The sequence below is a fragment of the Crassostrea angulata genome, chromosome 7, assembly GCF_025612915.1.
Source record: "Crassostrea angulata isolate pt1a10 chromosome 7, ASM2561291v2, whole genome shotgun sequence".
Lineage (NCBI taxonomy): Eukaryota > Metazoa > Mollusca > Bivalvia > Ostreida > Ostreidae > Magallana > Magallana angulata.
This window is the reverse complement of record NC_069117.1, coordinates 58,330,790-58,345,162: the sequence shown is the minus strand read 5'-3', so window position 1 is coordinate 58,345,162 and position 14,373 is coordinate 58,330,790. Positions and strand designations below refer to the sequence as shown.

At 34.7% G+C, this 14,373-nt stretch overlaps 1 protein-coding gene across 2 annotated transcripts; it reads left to right on the top strand.

Moving 5' to 3' along the window:
* The first annotated feature begins 373 nt into the window (after positions 1-373).
* Positions 374-13,803, top strand: LOC128192462 (protein phosphatase 2C-like domain-containing protein 1). Of its 2 annotated transcripts, XM_052865148.1 has the most exons (9): positions 374-447; positions 859-1,018; positions 7,712-8,004; positions 8,461-8,582; positions 9,052-9,274; positions 11,262-11,778; positions 12,154-12,255; positions 12,476-12,699; positions 13,104-13,803. In XM_052865148.1, exons 2-9 carry the CDS (start codon positions 886-888, stop codon positions 13,575-13,577), a joined length of 2,088 nt encoding a protein of 695 aa, XP_052721108.1. In that variant the 5' UTR covers positions 374-447; positions 859-885; the 3' UTR covers positions 13,578-13,803. The 2 variants fall into 2 exon arrangements, with proteins under 2 accessions (XP_052721108.1, XP_052721109.1); XM_052865149.1 differs by lacking the exons at positions 374-447; positions 859-1,018 and adding an exon at positions 6,918-7,176.
* Positions 13,804-14,373: the final 570 nt, after the last annotated feature.

Sequence of the window (14,373 nt, the reverse complement as noted above, 5' to 3'; positions counted from 1 at the left end):
TCTCTCTCTCTCTCTCTCTCTCTCTCTCTCTCCGAAATATACACTAACTTTTAAATTCAACATTTTGAAGTATCCTTAATTTAGAAAGAGAAAATCTTTTAAAAAATAAACATCATTATTAAGAGTGACAAAAATGTGCTTTAGTCAATTTCTATCAAAAAAGTTTTAAAAGCGGTAAAACAATTCTTTCTTAAATACTATATTAAAAGTGTTCTTTAAAAGATATATTTTTTTGTTTCTTTTTTACTTAATAAAACTTGAAATTACTAATAAGCCGAATTCTTAAAGATTAGAGAGCGATATTAGATTAATTGATTGGATTTTTTTTAAAAACTGAAATCTTTATGGTATGGTCAATGGGAGATAACTCCAAACTCCATATTTATACGGGAAACGGTTTTTTCTTTTACATAAACAATGTAAACTTCCTGTTGCTAGGATAAGCAGGTGCTTTTCAAGATTTTTAATCATTTTATTTAATTAGAGTTATTTATATTTATGTGTCGGTATTATTGCTTTATTATAAAAACAAGAGATTTTGTTATTTGTTGAAAACGAATTCAACGATTACAATGTCTGTTTTCGTTATCACCCCCCCCCCCCCCCAAAAAAAAAAATATGGTTCATGTATTCCATTTTAGGCCGTGATAAATTGATAGCATTTCTTCTTCTTTTGTCATTACCTTTTGTCCTGCAGTGAAAAAAGTTCATTTAATTTTGTTAACAAGTACGCGATTTCCTGTAGGGGAAAATACATTTCTGCTGTTTTCTACAATTCTTTACAAATCAGAATATAACAATGACTGTTCTTTTGAGTTCATCATTCGTGAGTACTAGCTGTTATATTTTATTGATCAGGTAGAGACAGTACTTCATTGTGTCATCATGACCTCAGCAGACAAAGAGACCACACCCATGATGGAGGAGGTGACAGAAGATGAGTACTCAGACAGATTCGATGAAGAGGAGGGAGAACTACCGACCCACGGACAGCAAGGGGACAATGTCTACAGATCAGGTAAAAAAAAACTCACAGACAGCAAGGGGACAATGTCTACAGATCAGGTAAAAAAACTCACAGACAGCAAGGGGACAATGTCTACAGATCAGGTAAAAAAAACTCACAGACAGCAAGGGGACAATGTCTACAGATCAGGTAAAAAAACTCACAGACAGCAAGGGGACAATGCATACACATCAGGTAAAGAAGAACCCACCAACAGGAGGGGTTTCAATGTCTACAGATCAGGTAAAAACCCACCCACAGATGGGGGGGGGGGGACCAATGTCTAAAGATCAGTTAAAGTTAAAGACCCCGCCCACAGCAGGGGGGGGGGGGGGGGGGGGTACAATGTCTACAGAGAACCCTCCCACAGCGGGGGGACCAATGTCTAAAGATCAGGTAAAGAACCCATCCACAGCGCATGGGGGGGGGGGGCAATGTTTACTGAGAACCCACCGAGAACCCCCTTACAGCGGTGGGACAATGTCTACAGATCTGGTCAGGGGAAGATCATAATATCTTCACACAGAATGGTAGAGGGGGTGTGTACAAGTTTGGTCATACTAGGTGTAAAAGATGGAATTCGAAAATAAAGAGTCATGTTATTTTATCAGGATCAAAATATCAAATAGTGAACACTTTATGAAACTAAGAATGTGTGCAGATTTATAGTAAAAGTCGCAGCAGATCAATATTGTACTATGATAAGGTGCATTTTCAATCTGTAGTAGATTTGGTTTGTCTTAAAAAAAATAGGATCCCTTAATCTTAACGACAATTTATTTACAAATTCTCATGCAATCTACAATAAGAATTAGATTTGAAACCACTAAAACTACATTAACTTCAAATGCCCAAGAGCATCCCATTTGGGTCACGATTGACTTTTGGTTGGTCTGTGAAATCAGCGGGAGTATCTTGGTTTTATAGTCTGGTTTCATCAATCATTTTCAATTAAGTCCAAGGTGTTCTTTACTAAAATACAACAAGCACAATCCATAACTCCCAGGAAAATTGAGCATGTCTGGAGAGATTGAGGATTTTCATTCTTATTTTATGAAAAGATAGAAGGTAGCATGGATGTTCACCTTCAGAGTTTATTTGATAAATATCATATAGCATTTTCTCTTGATACCTTCTTAATCAATTATACTAATGCTAACTTTATGCATTTGTTATAGGCTATTTGCATGAAATACAAATTTGATTAACCATATATTTTAATATGAATCCTATCATTGGTACTTTGGTACTACCGAATCTATGGACTCAAAGTTCACACTGAGATTGCAATTGTATGAGAAATGACTACTTACATACCTGCATCACCGTGTATTGTCCAGAATAATTTAATTAACTGTTAGAACTGGAACACTGTAGCTATTTCAGTATTAAGGTTGAAATTTTGAACATCTAGTCTTTCTAAACACATTTTGTAGTACTGCACTAAGATTCTGGTAGTTTGGTTGTAGCTTAAATTAAGTTTGAATTCTTCCATTTACTAGTAGTATTTTTTGGACAGTTCTGGTCCAGTTTGGTTGTAGCTTAAATTATGTTTGAATTCTTCCATTTACTAGTAGTATTTTTTGGACAGTTCTGGTCCAGTTTGGTTGTAGCTTAAATTATGTTTGAATTCTTCCATTTACTAGTAGTATTTTTTGGACAGTTCTGGTCCAGTTTGGTTGTAGCTTAAATTATGTTTGAATTCTTCCATTTACTAGTAGTATTTTTTGGACAGTTCTGGTCCAGTTTGATTGTAGCTTAAATTATGTTTGAATTCTTCCATTTACTAGTAGTATTTTTTGGACAGTTCTGGTCCAGTTTGGTTGTAGCTTAAATTATGTTTGAATTCTTCCATTTACTAGTAGTATTTTTTGGACAGTTCTGGTCCAGTTTGGTTGTAGCTTAAATTAAGTTTGAATTCTTCCATTTACTAGTAGTATTTTTTGGACAGTTCTGGTCCAGTTTGGTTGTAGCTTAAATTAAGTTTGAATTCTTCCATTTACTAGTAGTATTTTTTGGACAGTTCTGGTCCAGTTTGGTTGTAGCTTAAATTATGTTTGAATTCTTCCATTTACTAGTAGTATTTTTTGGACAGTTCTGGTCCAGTTTGGTTGTATCTTAAATTATGTTTGAATTCTTCCATTTACTAGTAGTATTTTTTGGACAGTTCTGGTCCAGTTTGGTTGTAGCTTAAATAATGTTTGAATTCTTCCATTTACTAGTAGTATTTTTTGGACAGTTCTGGTCCAGTTTGGTTGTAGCTTAAATTATGTTTGAATTCTTCCATTTACTAGTAGTATTTTTTGGACAGTTCTGGTCCAGTTTGGTTGTAGCTTAAATTAAGTTTGAATTCTTCCATTTACTAGTAGTATTTTTTGGACAGTTCTGGTCCAGTTTGGTTGTAGCTTAAATTAAGTTTGAATTCTTCCATTTACTAGTAGTATTTTTTGGACAGTTCTGGTCCAGTTTGGTTGTAGCTTAAATTAAGTTTGAATTCTTCCATTTACCAGTAGTATTTTTTGGACAGTTCTGGTCCAGTTTGGCAGTAAAGTTTTTTTCTTTTTTCTTGAAGGTTGATATTCATGACATTGTTATTTATACCTTAATATTTCCAAGAAGGTTGGGCAACTGGGTGATTTTGGAATTTATAACTAACTGATATTTTATTTTATAAACTGCTGATTGCAGATATTCATAAAATCTAGAATTTAATTAACATGTAGGAATTGAACTGAAATTGGTTAATGCATCCAGTTAAAATGATTATTTGAAATATTACCTCTTCATATGAAAAAAAATGCACAATAAGTTTAATAGTTTCCATTTACTTTAACAATAATGTTTATGCATGTCTACCAATAATACCTGTACCTACCTCGTTTAAACACTTTTTGTTATTTTTGTGAGGTGAATTCTTCTGTGTACCCTCCAGATGCTGGAATTATAAGATACTGCCCTGACACAATTATACACATGTATTTACAAACATTTTCACTGCTATGACATGATGTACCATATAAAAGAAATTGAAAAGATTTTTAAAATGTTTTAAAAGTATTAATACTCTGTTGTTTATTCACTTGACCTTTATTATTTATTTACCGGATCCACTTTCTTTAAACTGATTCTTTGTCTTTTTGATGTTTGACAAAAAGATCTACTCATCCCATTGTTAAATTTAACATAAGTAGATTATTAATTCACTTAGGTTACACATGTCATTTGTCTGTTCATACTTTGTAATTTTTTTTACAGTATGTACAGTATGTTTCCAAGGTTTGTTCCCGTTTTGCACACATTTGAAAATTAGGTATCGAAAAAATGTGTGCGAAACGGGAATTTGACCAGGTGAGATAATTACTTAATTGCTATAGTCTATATCACAATTCCTGCGAGGGTGATTGACAATAAGATAGGTAAAACATATCTACTCGCAATTTATATTTACATTTATTTTATCTTACAATATTACTTGCACATTTACATAATAATGCCCATCCATATTCATGAATTTCATTTCAAACATCAATTTGGTCATGAACAATTTCATTATTTTTTTTAAATAAGAAAGATTATTGCAAAAATGTTGAATATGTAGCGCCTTTGTTTAACTTTATTGCCTATAGGAAAAACATGTATACGCTAAAAGTTTGAAGAAAAAATATCATATGTTAATATTAAATTATTGCTTTTGCTGACATAAATGGAGGAGATGTGCCTAGTGAAAACGCTGCTTAATATTTTTCATTTGTGTTGTGGCTTGAATAATCGAAGAAATAGACAAACTGTATGATGATAAATCGGCAATTTTATATGCTTCAAAAACTGTAAAGATTATTTCACAAAACCTATCAAATGTAGACCTAATTCATGCATTTTCAACCTTTTTCAGTTTGAGTTATATCGCATCAATATTAAAATATTATTTTTGTCAGATTTTTTTTAATGTATTTAACCTCTGATTTGAAAAACTAGAAAGTGACCCGCCATATACTAAAGCGGTGATGTCATAAGAACTACCGTCAAGGTCGCTACTTTAAAGATTGAAATATTTTGTGATAAAGATCTGTTTTCTTTCATAATATTCTTTCTGTTGAAACCAAACAATCAATTATAAACATGCGTTTTACATAATTTGCAACTCAATTGTAAAAAGAGACACGGAGTACCCCATATGACTGTCCATGTAGTTTTCCCCTTCATCTTATACGGTAACTATATCCATTGAATCGGCTTCCAATTGGCTTGGGGCCAGCAATTTTTTCTGATTCATTTTGTTTTATATTTAAGGTAAATGGACAAAAAATTGAAAGTCAAATCATCTAATAATTATTTTTTTTTAATCAGTGTGCGGAAATTGAAGACTTTTTAAATATATCATTATCTTTATTGAATCAAACGATAAAATGGTGATAATTATTAGACCTAAAATACAACAAAATGTCTATATTCTTCTTGTTTTATCGTTAAGGCGCTGATAAAACACAGGTAAAAAACCAGGTAAAATCTTTGACCGAAAGCAGACTATAATTGCTATCACAACACAATTCACACCTATTGTTCTATACCCAATTATCAAATGTGTGCAAAACGGGAACACACCGTTTCCAATACACTCTGTTCCTACCTAACCTGGCCCACCTTAAGCCAAATATCCATGGTCCATGACCATCATTCTGCTTGTTGTCCTGACAACAAGGTCAGTGTGGTTACATGGGTACTGTGACCTCTCTATTGCACTCCACCCTTGGCTTCACCCCGTCTCTTGTTGCTATATATAATTATACAATGTAGATAAATGAAATGAAATTCTTGCCTTTTGTATAAAAAAGCTCAACTTCCTGAATTCCACATCCATGATGGGTACATTTTGTGAGACTGCCTCTTATCAGAACCACAATGTTTTTCTGTTGATATAGCTTGGATTGGCACCTGAAAGGAATTATTTTTAGTGTCTTATTTCTCGTCTAAATACCTGACATCACAACAATGGATGACTTAGTGAAAGAAGCTTTGCCCATTCTCAGAGTTATAGAAACCAAGGTGTATGTAGAGCAGGGTAGACAAGAACTAAAAACTGGTCCACAAGACAGGTTCACTCTTTCTGCTCATCTGAAATACCTGTTCCTGCAGAGTTGAACAAACATCGCTGAGACTTGGTGATATTTCGACACCTGCTTTATATGTGTACCCTGCCTGTTTGTTAGCTTTGTGTTGTACCTACTCATTGGGTTTTCACGAGACAGTATGATCTCTCTGAAAGAGAAAACAGTGATAATACAGAATTTCCTGCCGATTGATTTTGTTACCCTCTGTGATTCAGCGACAATATTGCCAAACTCTGACAGAGATTCTGCTGAAGTGATGCAGATAAAAACATCAAATCAAAATTCAACGTTTCTTACCTGGAGGCCAATGCATAGAGGAAATTGAGTTGTTGAATGTGGTGAAATATTTTCAGTCTGACTAGCTGACTTAGATCAATATAAAGGCTCAATTGAAAAAGGATAAAAAAGAGAAGAATAATGGAGACCTCTTCAGGATAGTGTTTGCATGTTGTTAATGGATTTCGAATTTTCCCCAACAATGATGTGTGCAAGATTTGAAAAAATAATCTTCAGAATCTTTTGATATCCGCCAAACAGTGGGGATATTCAGGTCATTACAAAGCAACTTTATAATATTTAATATTCCATAAAAGGATCACGACAGGATATTTTTGTATGGAATTTAATTGAAGAGTGTCAACAAATGGGATGTGAAGGCGGATTGTTGATAGAACATAGAATCACCCCAAAATCTGACGTTGATTTCAATGAAAGCTTGCTCAGGGTTTAATGGTACCCGTCAATCTACATCCAATTACATCTTGGTCCGAGATTGATAAAACGATCACGCCTCTTAGAAAGCTACTGATTTGATTCAATATTTTTGGTGTGTGGATTACGGAAGCTTACAGGGATTTGCCTGTGTGTGATAACTTTCTTTAAAAATTGGTTTTGGATGAGATGAACTGATTTTTGTTGTTTGTATTGAGTTGGGTTAGCCAAACATGGAGACTTCAGTGAGGAAGTCAAGTTTAATGACAGAAATGACTGCCATGAGGCACCGAGAAATTACCAAACTCAAATATGGACATTTGTTGCCATGGATGTATATTGTAAATGGATGTAAGTGTGTGACTAGTATGGTTGTTTGGGGGGGGGGGCAATGGGGAGAGGGGAGGAGGTGGTTGTTTGATGAGTAGGGGGGTTTCTCTGGAACATAGGGGTACATGAATAGACATGGATTGAAGTGCTGGATTCATATATAAATGGTATAAAAGTATTAATAAATATTACCAACATGCATTTTAGAAAGGAATACAACTACTTGTTAATTTGACATTTTGCAGATAATGAGGTAATGGTATAGATGTGATACATAAACCTTTGTCTGTTAACTTGTTGTGTATTGATATGTATTATTTTAAAAGACACAGCGAGTGATTGAAGTACTTGAATGCACTAGCTGGTACGGTCAGTGTTAAGTGTAAACATTTATAATATCAATTCAATAATTATTATTCAACGACATTCACAATATGTGTAAAAATATAATGTGTTTTTGGTATTTTAAAAAGTTGTTAGTAAAGTTTATATTTCTTTTTCCTTTTGAAACAAGTATTATCAAAAACTAGTGTAATAATGAGTGGTTATATTTCAGATACCCCAGAAACTAACATAACGGAAGTCCCAACGACCCCTGACATCTCCTTACGATGTGATCGCTGCAAAATCTACATCAACCTACGATCCCTGCGCGAACATCGCATCTACCATGATGCTTTGGAGGTTATGAAGTATCAAGGCAAAAATAAACCCACATCTGTAGATGGCCTACGAAAAAGACGACAGATTATTATACGAAAGCTTCGAGAAGAAAAAGAAACTCGCAAACAACTGCAAGCTATTCAGGAAATAAATGATGCATATGAATACCTAAAGGCGGAGGTTCAGGTACCTATGATTTTTATTCAAGTAAATTTTACAAACTGTGCATTTTCTGATAAAAGAAGTTTGTGAAAGTGGTATGTGTTTTGTAGACCGTCACTCTAATTCATCGTTTGTGTAGCGAGTAAGCGAGCAAATTTAACAAATTTAACACAAACGATGTGTTGCGAGTAAGCTAACATGACATCTAATTTTGATTAAATTGTTAGATGGTTGTCTAAGGTAATGTTGTGTATAAGGTTTTGTCTTGTTAAGGTCCACCTTTCAAAATTTCTCTGAAAGATCAGGCAGTAAATGTCTTGCTTTACTTTTTGACAATATGATCTGTTTAATATGATTTGTTTAAATTGGCATGGTTGATTTTTAAATTAATAGAAGAATTTATTTTCTGCATGATCATTATTGAAGGTGACTTATGTCAATATTTCTGTTTAAATGTTTGATTTTCTGTTTGAATTATAGGGAACTTTTGAAATGGAGCGACAGAATCGCGAGGAGATCAACACTAATGTACATGGCATGGCGGTCAACTGTAGTCCATCCTGTGTTTTCGCTGTTGGCTTCTGTTCTTCTCAAAATGAAAGGTAATGCCCTTAAATTAAAAAAAAAAGAATGTGACTGTGCCTATATTTCATGTAGCATTTTTGCTCTGGTCAACACAAGTGACTACTATGATACATGTAGTACGGTGAAATATCATGAAATAAAGATAGAAATCTGATTAAATAATTTTATATTAGACATCACAACTGCCATGGGAGATTTTAATTTTTAATACAAATTAAAACTGTATACAGTTTTGAAATATTGTTGTATTGAAAATTTCTTTCATGCATTGTTGAATTGTAAAAATGTTGACTTTTTATGTTACTTTTTTATGGAAATTTTCACTACAATGACAATTTTATGGATGTATACATTAGCATTCAGCAAAAATTAAACTGCAGCAGAAATAAGACTGTTTAAATATAATTTGTGTTCTGAGTACACGAGTACACATGTATATACAGTCTGATACTGTTCAGCGTTTCTTAATTTACATCCTTTCCTTAGATGGAAGAGTTACATGGAAGACACAAAAGTATTCCAGGACAGCTTTGGGGAGGACAAGAACAAGTGTTACTTCGGGCTGTTTGACGGTTACCATGGGAGATTTGCTGCTGACATGGCAGCTACTGAACTACACCATCTTCTGCTGAATGAAATGGCAAAGTTTGATCCCAGAACCAAGTCAACCGCAGCCACAAATATCCTGGACACTACGGATGTGGAACAGGTAAATATCCTGGACACTACGGATGTGGAACAGGTTAATATCCTGGACACTACTGATGTGGAACAGGTAAATATCCTGGACACTACTGATTTGGAACAGGTAAATTCACAAATATCCTGGACACTACTGATGTGGAACAGGTAAATATCCTGGACACTACGGATGTGGAACAGGTAAATATTCTGGACACTACGTATGTGGAACAGGTAAATATCCTGGACACTACTGATGTGGAACAGGTAAATATTCTGGACACTACTGATGTGGAACAGGTAAATATTCTGGACACTATTGATGTGGAACAGGTAAATATTCTGGACACTACTGATGTGGAACAGGTAAATATTCTGGACACAACGGATGTGGAACAGGTAAATATTCTGGACACTACTGATGTGGAACAGGTAAATATCCTGGACACTACTGATGTGGAACAGGTAAATATTCTGGACACTACGGATGTGGAACAGGTAAATATCCTGGACACTACGGATGTGGAACAGGTAAATTTACAAATATCCTGGACACTAGTCACACTACAGATGTGGAATAGGTAAATTTATCTCTGTCACTGAGTGAATTGTTGTTATGATTTGACATGAGACAGTACCATGATTAAGGTAGCTCGCGGGTTTACCTGCTTGTGAGAAAACCTACCTTGAAAATTTGTCCACGTGATCCATAGGTTTCATAGTTTTATTTCTGAAATTTATTTAAGATTCGTCTGCGCGGTAATAATGTTATCGTGTTTCAAATACAGTGTCATTAATAAAATCAAGCAACGCTATTTCAATGAAATATATAGTAAAATGCACATTTTAACCGAGAAACGCATTACAAAACTATGCTTCAAACTTTTAAACGATTCAGACGAAATTAATCATACTCAACACAAAAACAGAGGAGATAATTATGAATCAATTCATAAAAAAATATCAGTATGTGTTCTCGGCCAATTTTTGGCAAAAAAACTTTAAAGATTTAAAAGATTTCTCAAAACCTTATATTTTCATTACGACGTTAGCCTGACGTCATCATTTCCTTACTTCTTAGAACACCAAAATTGAAATGCATTTATTGACAAGACTAGCTGTTTAACACATTTTAGAACATGTTAATGCTTATTAGGCATTATTGTGAATGTTATCTAAAAATGCAATTAATGTAAGGCTGTAAAGATACAGAAAATTGCTATTTTTGTTTTTATGAAACTCTGAGTCAATCAATGCAAAAATAAAATGCCAGGCATCTACTGACATTATACGTAAGTAATCGAATAAAACAGGTATCTCAAGCCAAAAGAAATTTAAGAATTTAATCGGTAGTACAGATTACGGAAGTTATGATTGTAAAAAAAAAAAGCGAAGTTAATGCATACATTCTATTTTAAAACATGACTTTAAATGGAAGGGTTCTAACGCACACTCATTCTTTATCTTTATAGAACAAAATGTGATAATGTATGTGACAGCTTTAAATTTTCAGCACTTGATATTATAAATCTTTGTATAAACAGTCATTAACCGCATATAAGCTTTTTAAAATATTTTCTTTTATACTTCTAAATATCTCATTTGTCATTTTAAAATAAAATTATGAGTTTACTATGACGGTCAACTCTTTACGTCGATTCCTATTGTGACGTCAGCAAACCCGCGAGCTACGTTAAATCACACTTATTTGTTGCTGAATTATAATGGATAATGCTATATATTAAGGAGAAACACCACATAAGCATACTCACTGTAAGCATATACATGTATTCCTCCAAGAAATTGATCAAATACTAAGAGCACAAACTGATAAAATCGTAGGATAGGGAGGGGACAAAAATTGGCAGTGTCTGCTGTCAAATCCTCCCCTTTACGGAAATAAAATATATTGTTTAAACTTCTAAAAATTACAATAGAGGACACTACTGATTATGAATCCAAAAGTCCAGCCTACACCTGCTATATTACCCTGTGTATGTTTTTTTTTTCTCTAGTACTCGTTTGAGCGCCCAGACACGAAGGAGAGTGAGCGTGTAACACTTCACGAGAAGAGCGTGGATATTGTCCAACAAATCGTCAACATGTGCGAGGATAAGTACGAGGAACTCATCACGCCTCGACGATCAAAGTCCGGCAAGCAGGATGCACATAAAGACGAACAGAAAGAAAACAGGAAAAAGAAGCAGAAGGCACCATTCACAATCAAAATGGAATCCGCTCTTGCCAAGTCTTACTACTTAACAGACATCTTGTTGTCCTATGGTAAAGATGAAAGGTCAAAGGTCAGATGGAGTGGATGTTCAGCAGTTACCTTGGTGATACAGAGTGGGGAGAAGCTTGAACACGGGAATGGGATTTCACCGGTGGCAGAGGAGGATGAGGAAACAAAGAGCGATGTGTACATGTCCCGGCCCCCCACCCTGGAGAACAAGCTTGATCAATCACAGCCAGCTAGCACCTTGGGGTACGATCCACCCCAGGAAATGGGCATGATCTACCTTGCCAATGCAGGTATGAATACAGTCTATGGTCATTGAGGGAAAAACACTTTATTACAAAAATATTACAGATAATGTGAAAATATTTGGTGGAAATAAACTTTTAAACAAGTTGCTTTTCATATTATTTGGCACATGTCTGATTGTACATGTATCTTCTCATATAATATGTTTATGCCTGAAATTTAGCGATGTACTAAGCAACGGCTGATTGAGCAGCTGTTGCTTATCCCAAGAAGCTGAGTGAAATACACAGTCTAAATTAACAATAAGTTTAATGTATATTTAGAACCTGAGTTTTCAAAATATTTACAATAACCATATTCATTTGATCACTGCAGTGCCATTCATATTTTATTGTGGTTTTCTTTTATGATGCTTGCTGTAGGAAACGTTCGTGGAGTACTGGTGAGGGCCAATAAGGCATACACCCTGACTAAGGACCATACCCCCAAAAATGAGAAGGAGAAGAATCGGGTCACCAAGGCCGGTCAGTGACAGTATATACATTGCAGTTCAGATTCCAATGTGATTAAAATTGGATTGAGGATCTGCTTTTATAAATAAAAACATCAGTTTTTGTGTAGCTGTAAATGAGCAGACCCTAACATCTTAGTAACTTAATTACAGTAGGTTGCTATTAGTTTTATGCTTCAAGTTTTCTCATAATTCATCTAAATGAAGTTATATTTTACCACCTTGTACTGTAGGAGCGGACATCAGTTTGAGTGAGAAAGAGATGAGGGTGAATGGAGTTGTAGCCACCACAAGGGGTCTAGGTAACCATGGTGATGTGGCACTGAAGAAGAGTGTGATTGTTGAGCCCCACACAATGTCAGTGGCGGTGGACCAGTACTGTCAGTTTCTGCTGCTGGCCTCGCATGGAGTCTGGGAGGTGTTCACTGAAACAGAGGCCACCAATCTACTGCTGAAGGTAACGCATGTCTGTTGTTTACAAAGCATTAACTTGTGTATTTACAATGCCCCTCTACATGTATTTACAAAGTCCCTCTATCTGTAACTTTTGTCTTTAGATCACAATCCCCTGGCTACAGGGCCATAAAACTAAATGAGCATACTGGTACTTTTGATCTTAGTCTCACTTTTACAAAAGGAACATATAGTGGAAAAGTGAGACTGAGATCAAAAGTGAGCTCATCTAAGTTTTATGGCCCCGGGGCCTGTTCTCTGTAACCTCAGTCTGTAGCTTATAGTGCCTCAATCTGAATAGAAAAATTGTTTAAAAACAATTTGTTTTTTTTGTTATTTAACTTTGTTATTTTATCTGCTCATGTTTATGACTTTGTTTATGTATTGACACATGATTTGTACTTTTAGTTACTTCCAAGCAACTTTATTCCTGCCCCAAGTAAAATAAGCACCACCCTGAGGCCTCTAATAGATGAGTCTAACAGTCAGGCCAACATCTCGTTGATAACACAGACCCCACGGAGAGTTTCCTTCTCCGAACCGGCAGAAGATCGGCTAAAGATGTCTCCGCGCGCCTCTACAATGCTCACAGATCTGGCTAAAAATACAGTGGATGAGGACATGAAGACGGAGAACGGCAGCCATGTTGGTCCGTTTGAAGAGGAGTCTGGGAACGAGGCAGATGTAGATACTTATGGTGACTTCATGTCGTTGCCTAGCAACTCACGTCTGTCCAACTACAATCCTTCCATGTCTAGGGAACATTTCCAGAGGGACCTTTCCCGCACAATGGCGGAGCATCTGGTTCAGGCGGCTCTATTGGCCGGGGCAAAGGACAACGTCACAGCTATGATCATTCTATTACCGGGCTGTGGAGTTTAGCTTATTGATACCAAGGAAGATAAATCTTTCTATAAATGTTTCTTTACAAAGACTGTGATAAAATATGTGATAATTATTGACAGATTGGATTTTTATTCTAACTGTTTTAAGATTGCAATGTGCATAAATATCCAAATTGATATTTTTAAACAAATTATTTATTGTGCATCATATATATACACATGTTTATTGTATTTACTGAAAAGAGTAAATGTATGAAAAAAGATAGCATGTTAAATTTCTTTTTTAAAGGGACCTTGACACGATTTCAGATGAAAATTTTATTTTTGATTTCTATGTATAAATAGTTTACTTTTGTATTTTGAATGATTCACCAAAATTTGAATGTTAGAAGTCATGTTACAAGCGAGATACAGAGGAAAGAAGTTGTTGTTATGTAAACAAAGCTCGAGTCTTATATTTGTTTACAAATACGGTAAAGAAATTGCCATTTCTTTATCAAAATAAATTGTGGAAACAAGATAGACTGATTCATTGGGTTCATAAATAATTTTCTCAAAACAAACAGCAACATTAGACTGAAACGTATACAAATACAACAAATATGTAAACATAATTAATAACAGGACTCGAGCTTTGTTTACAAAACAAAGAATTCTAACCTCTGTAACTTACATCCAATGGGATATTTGACTTTCAAATTTTGTCACAGCATTCAAAGCATCTATAATATATTAACAATTCTAGCCATAAAAATTGAAAAATTAAATTTTGAAAATGTTGAGCTCAAATCATGTCCAAGTCCCTTTAATGATGTATGTTGCTTTTGAGGACA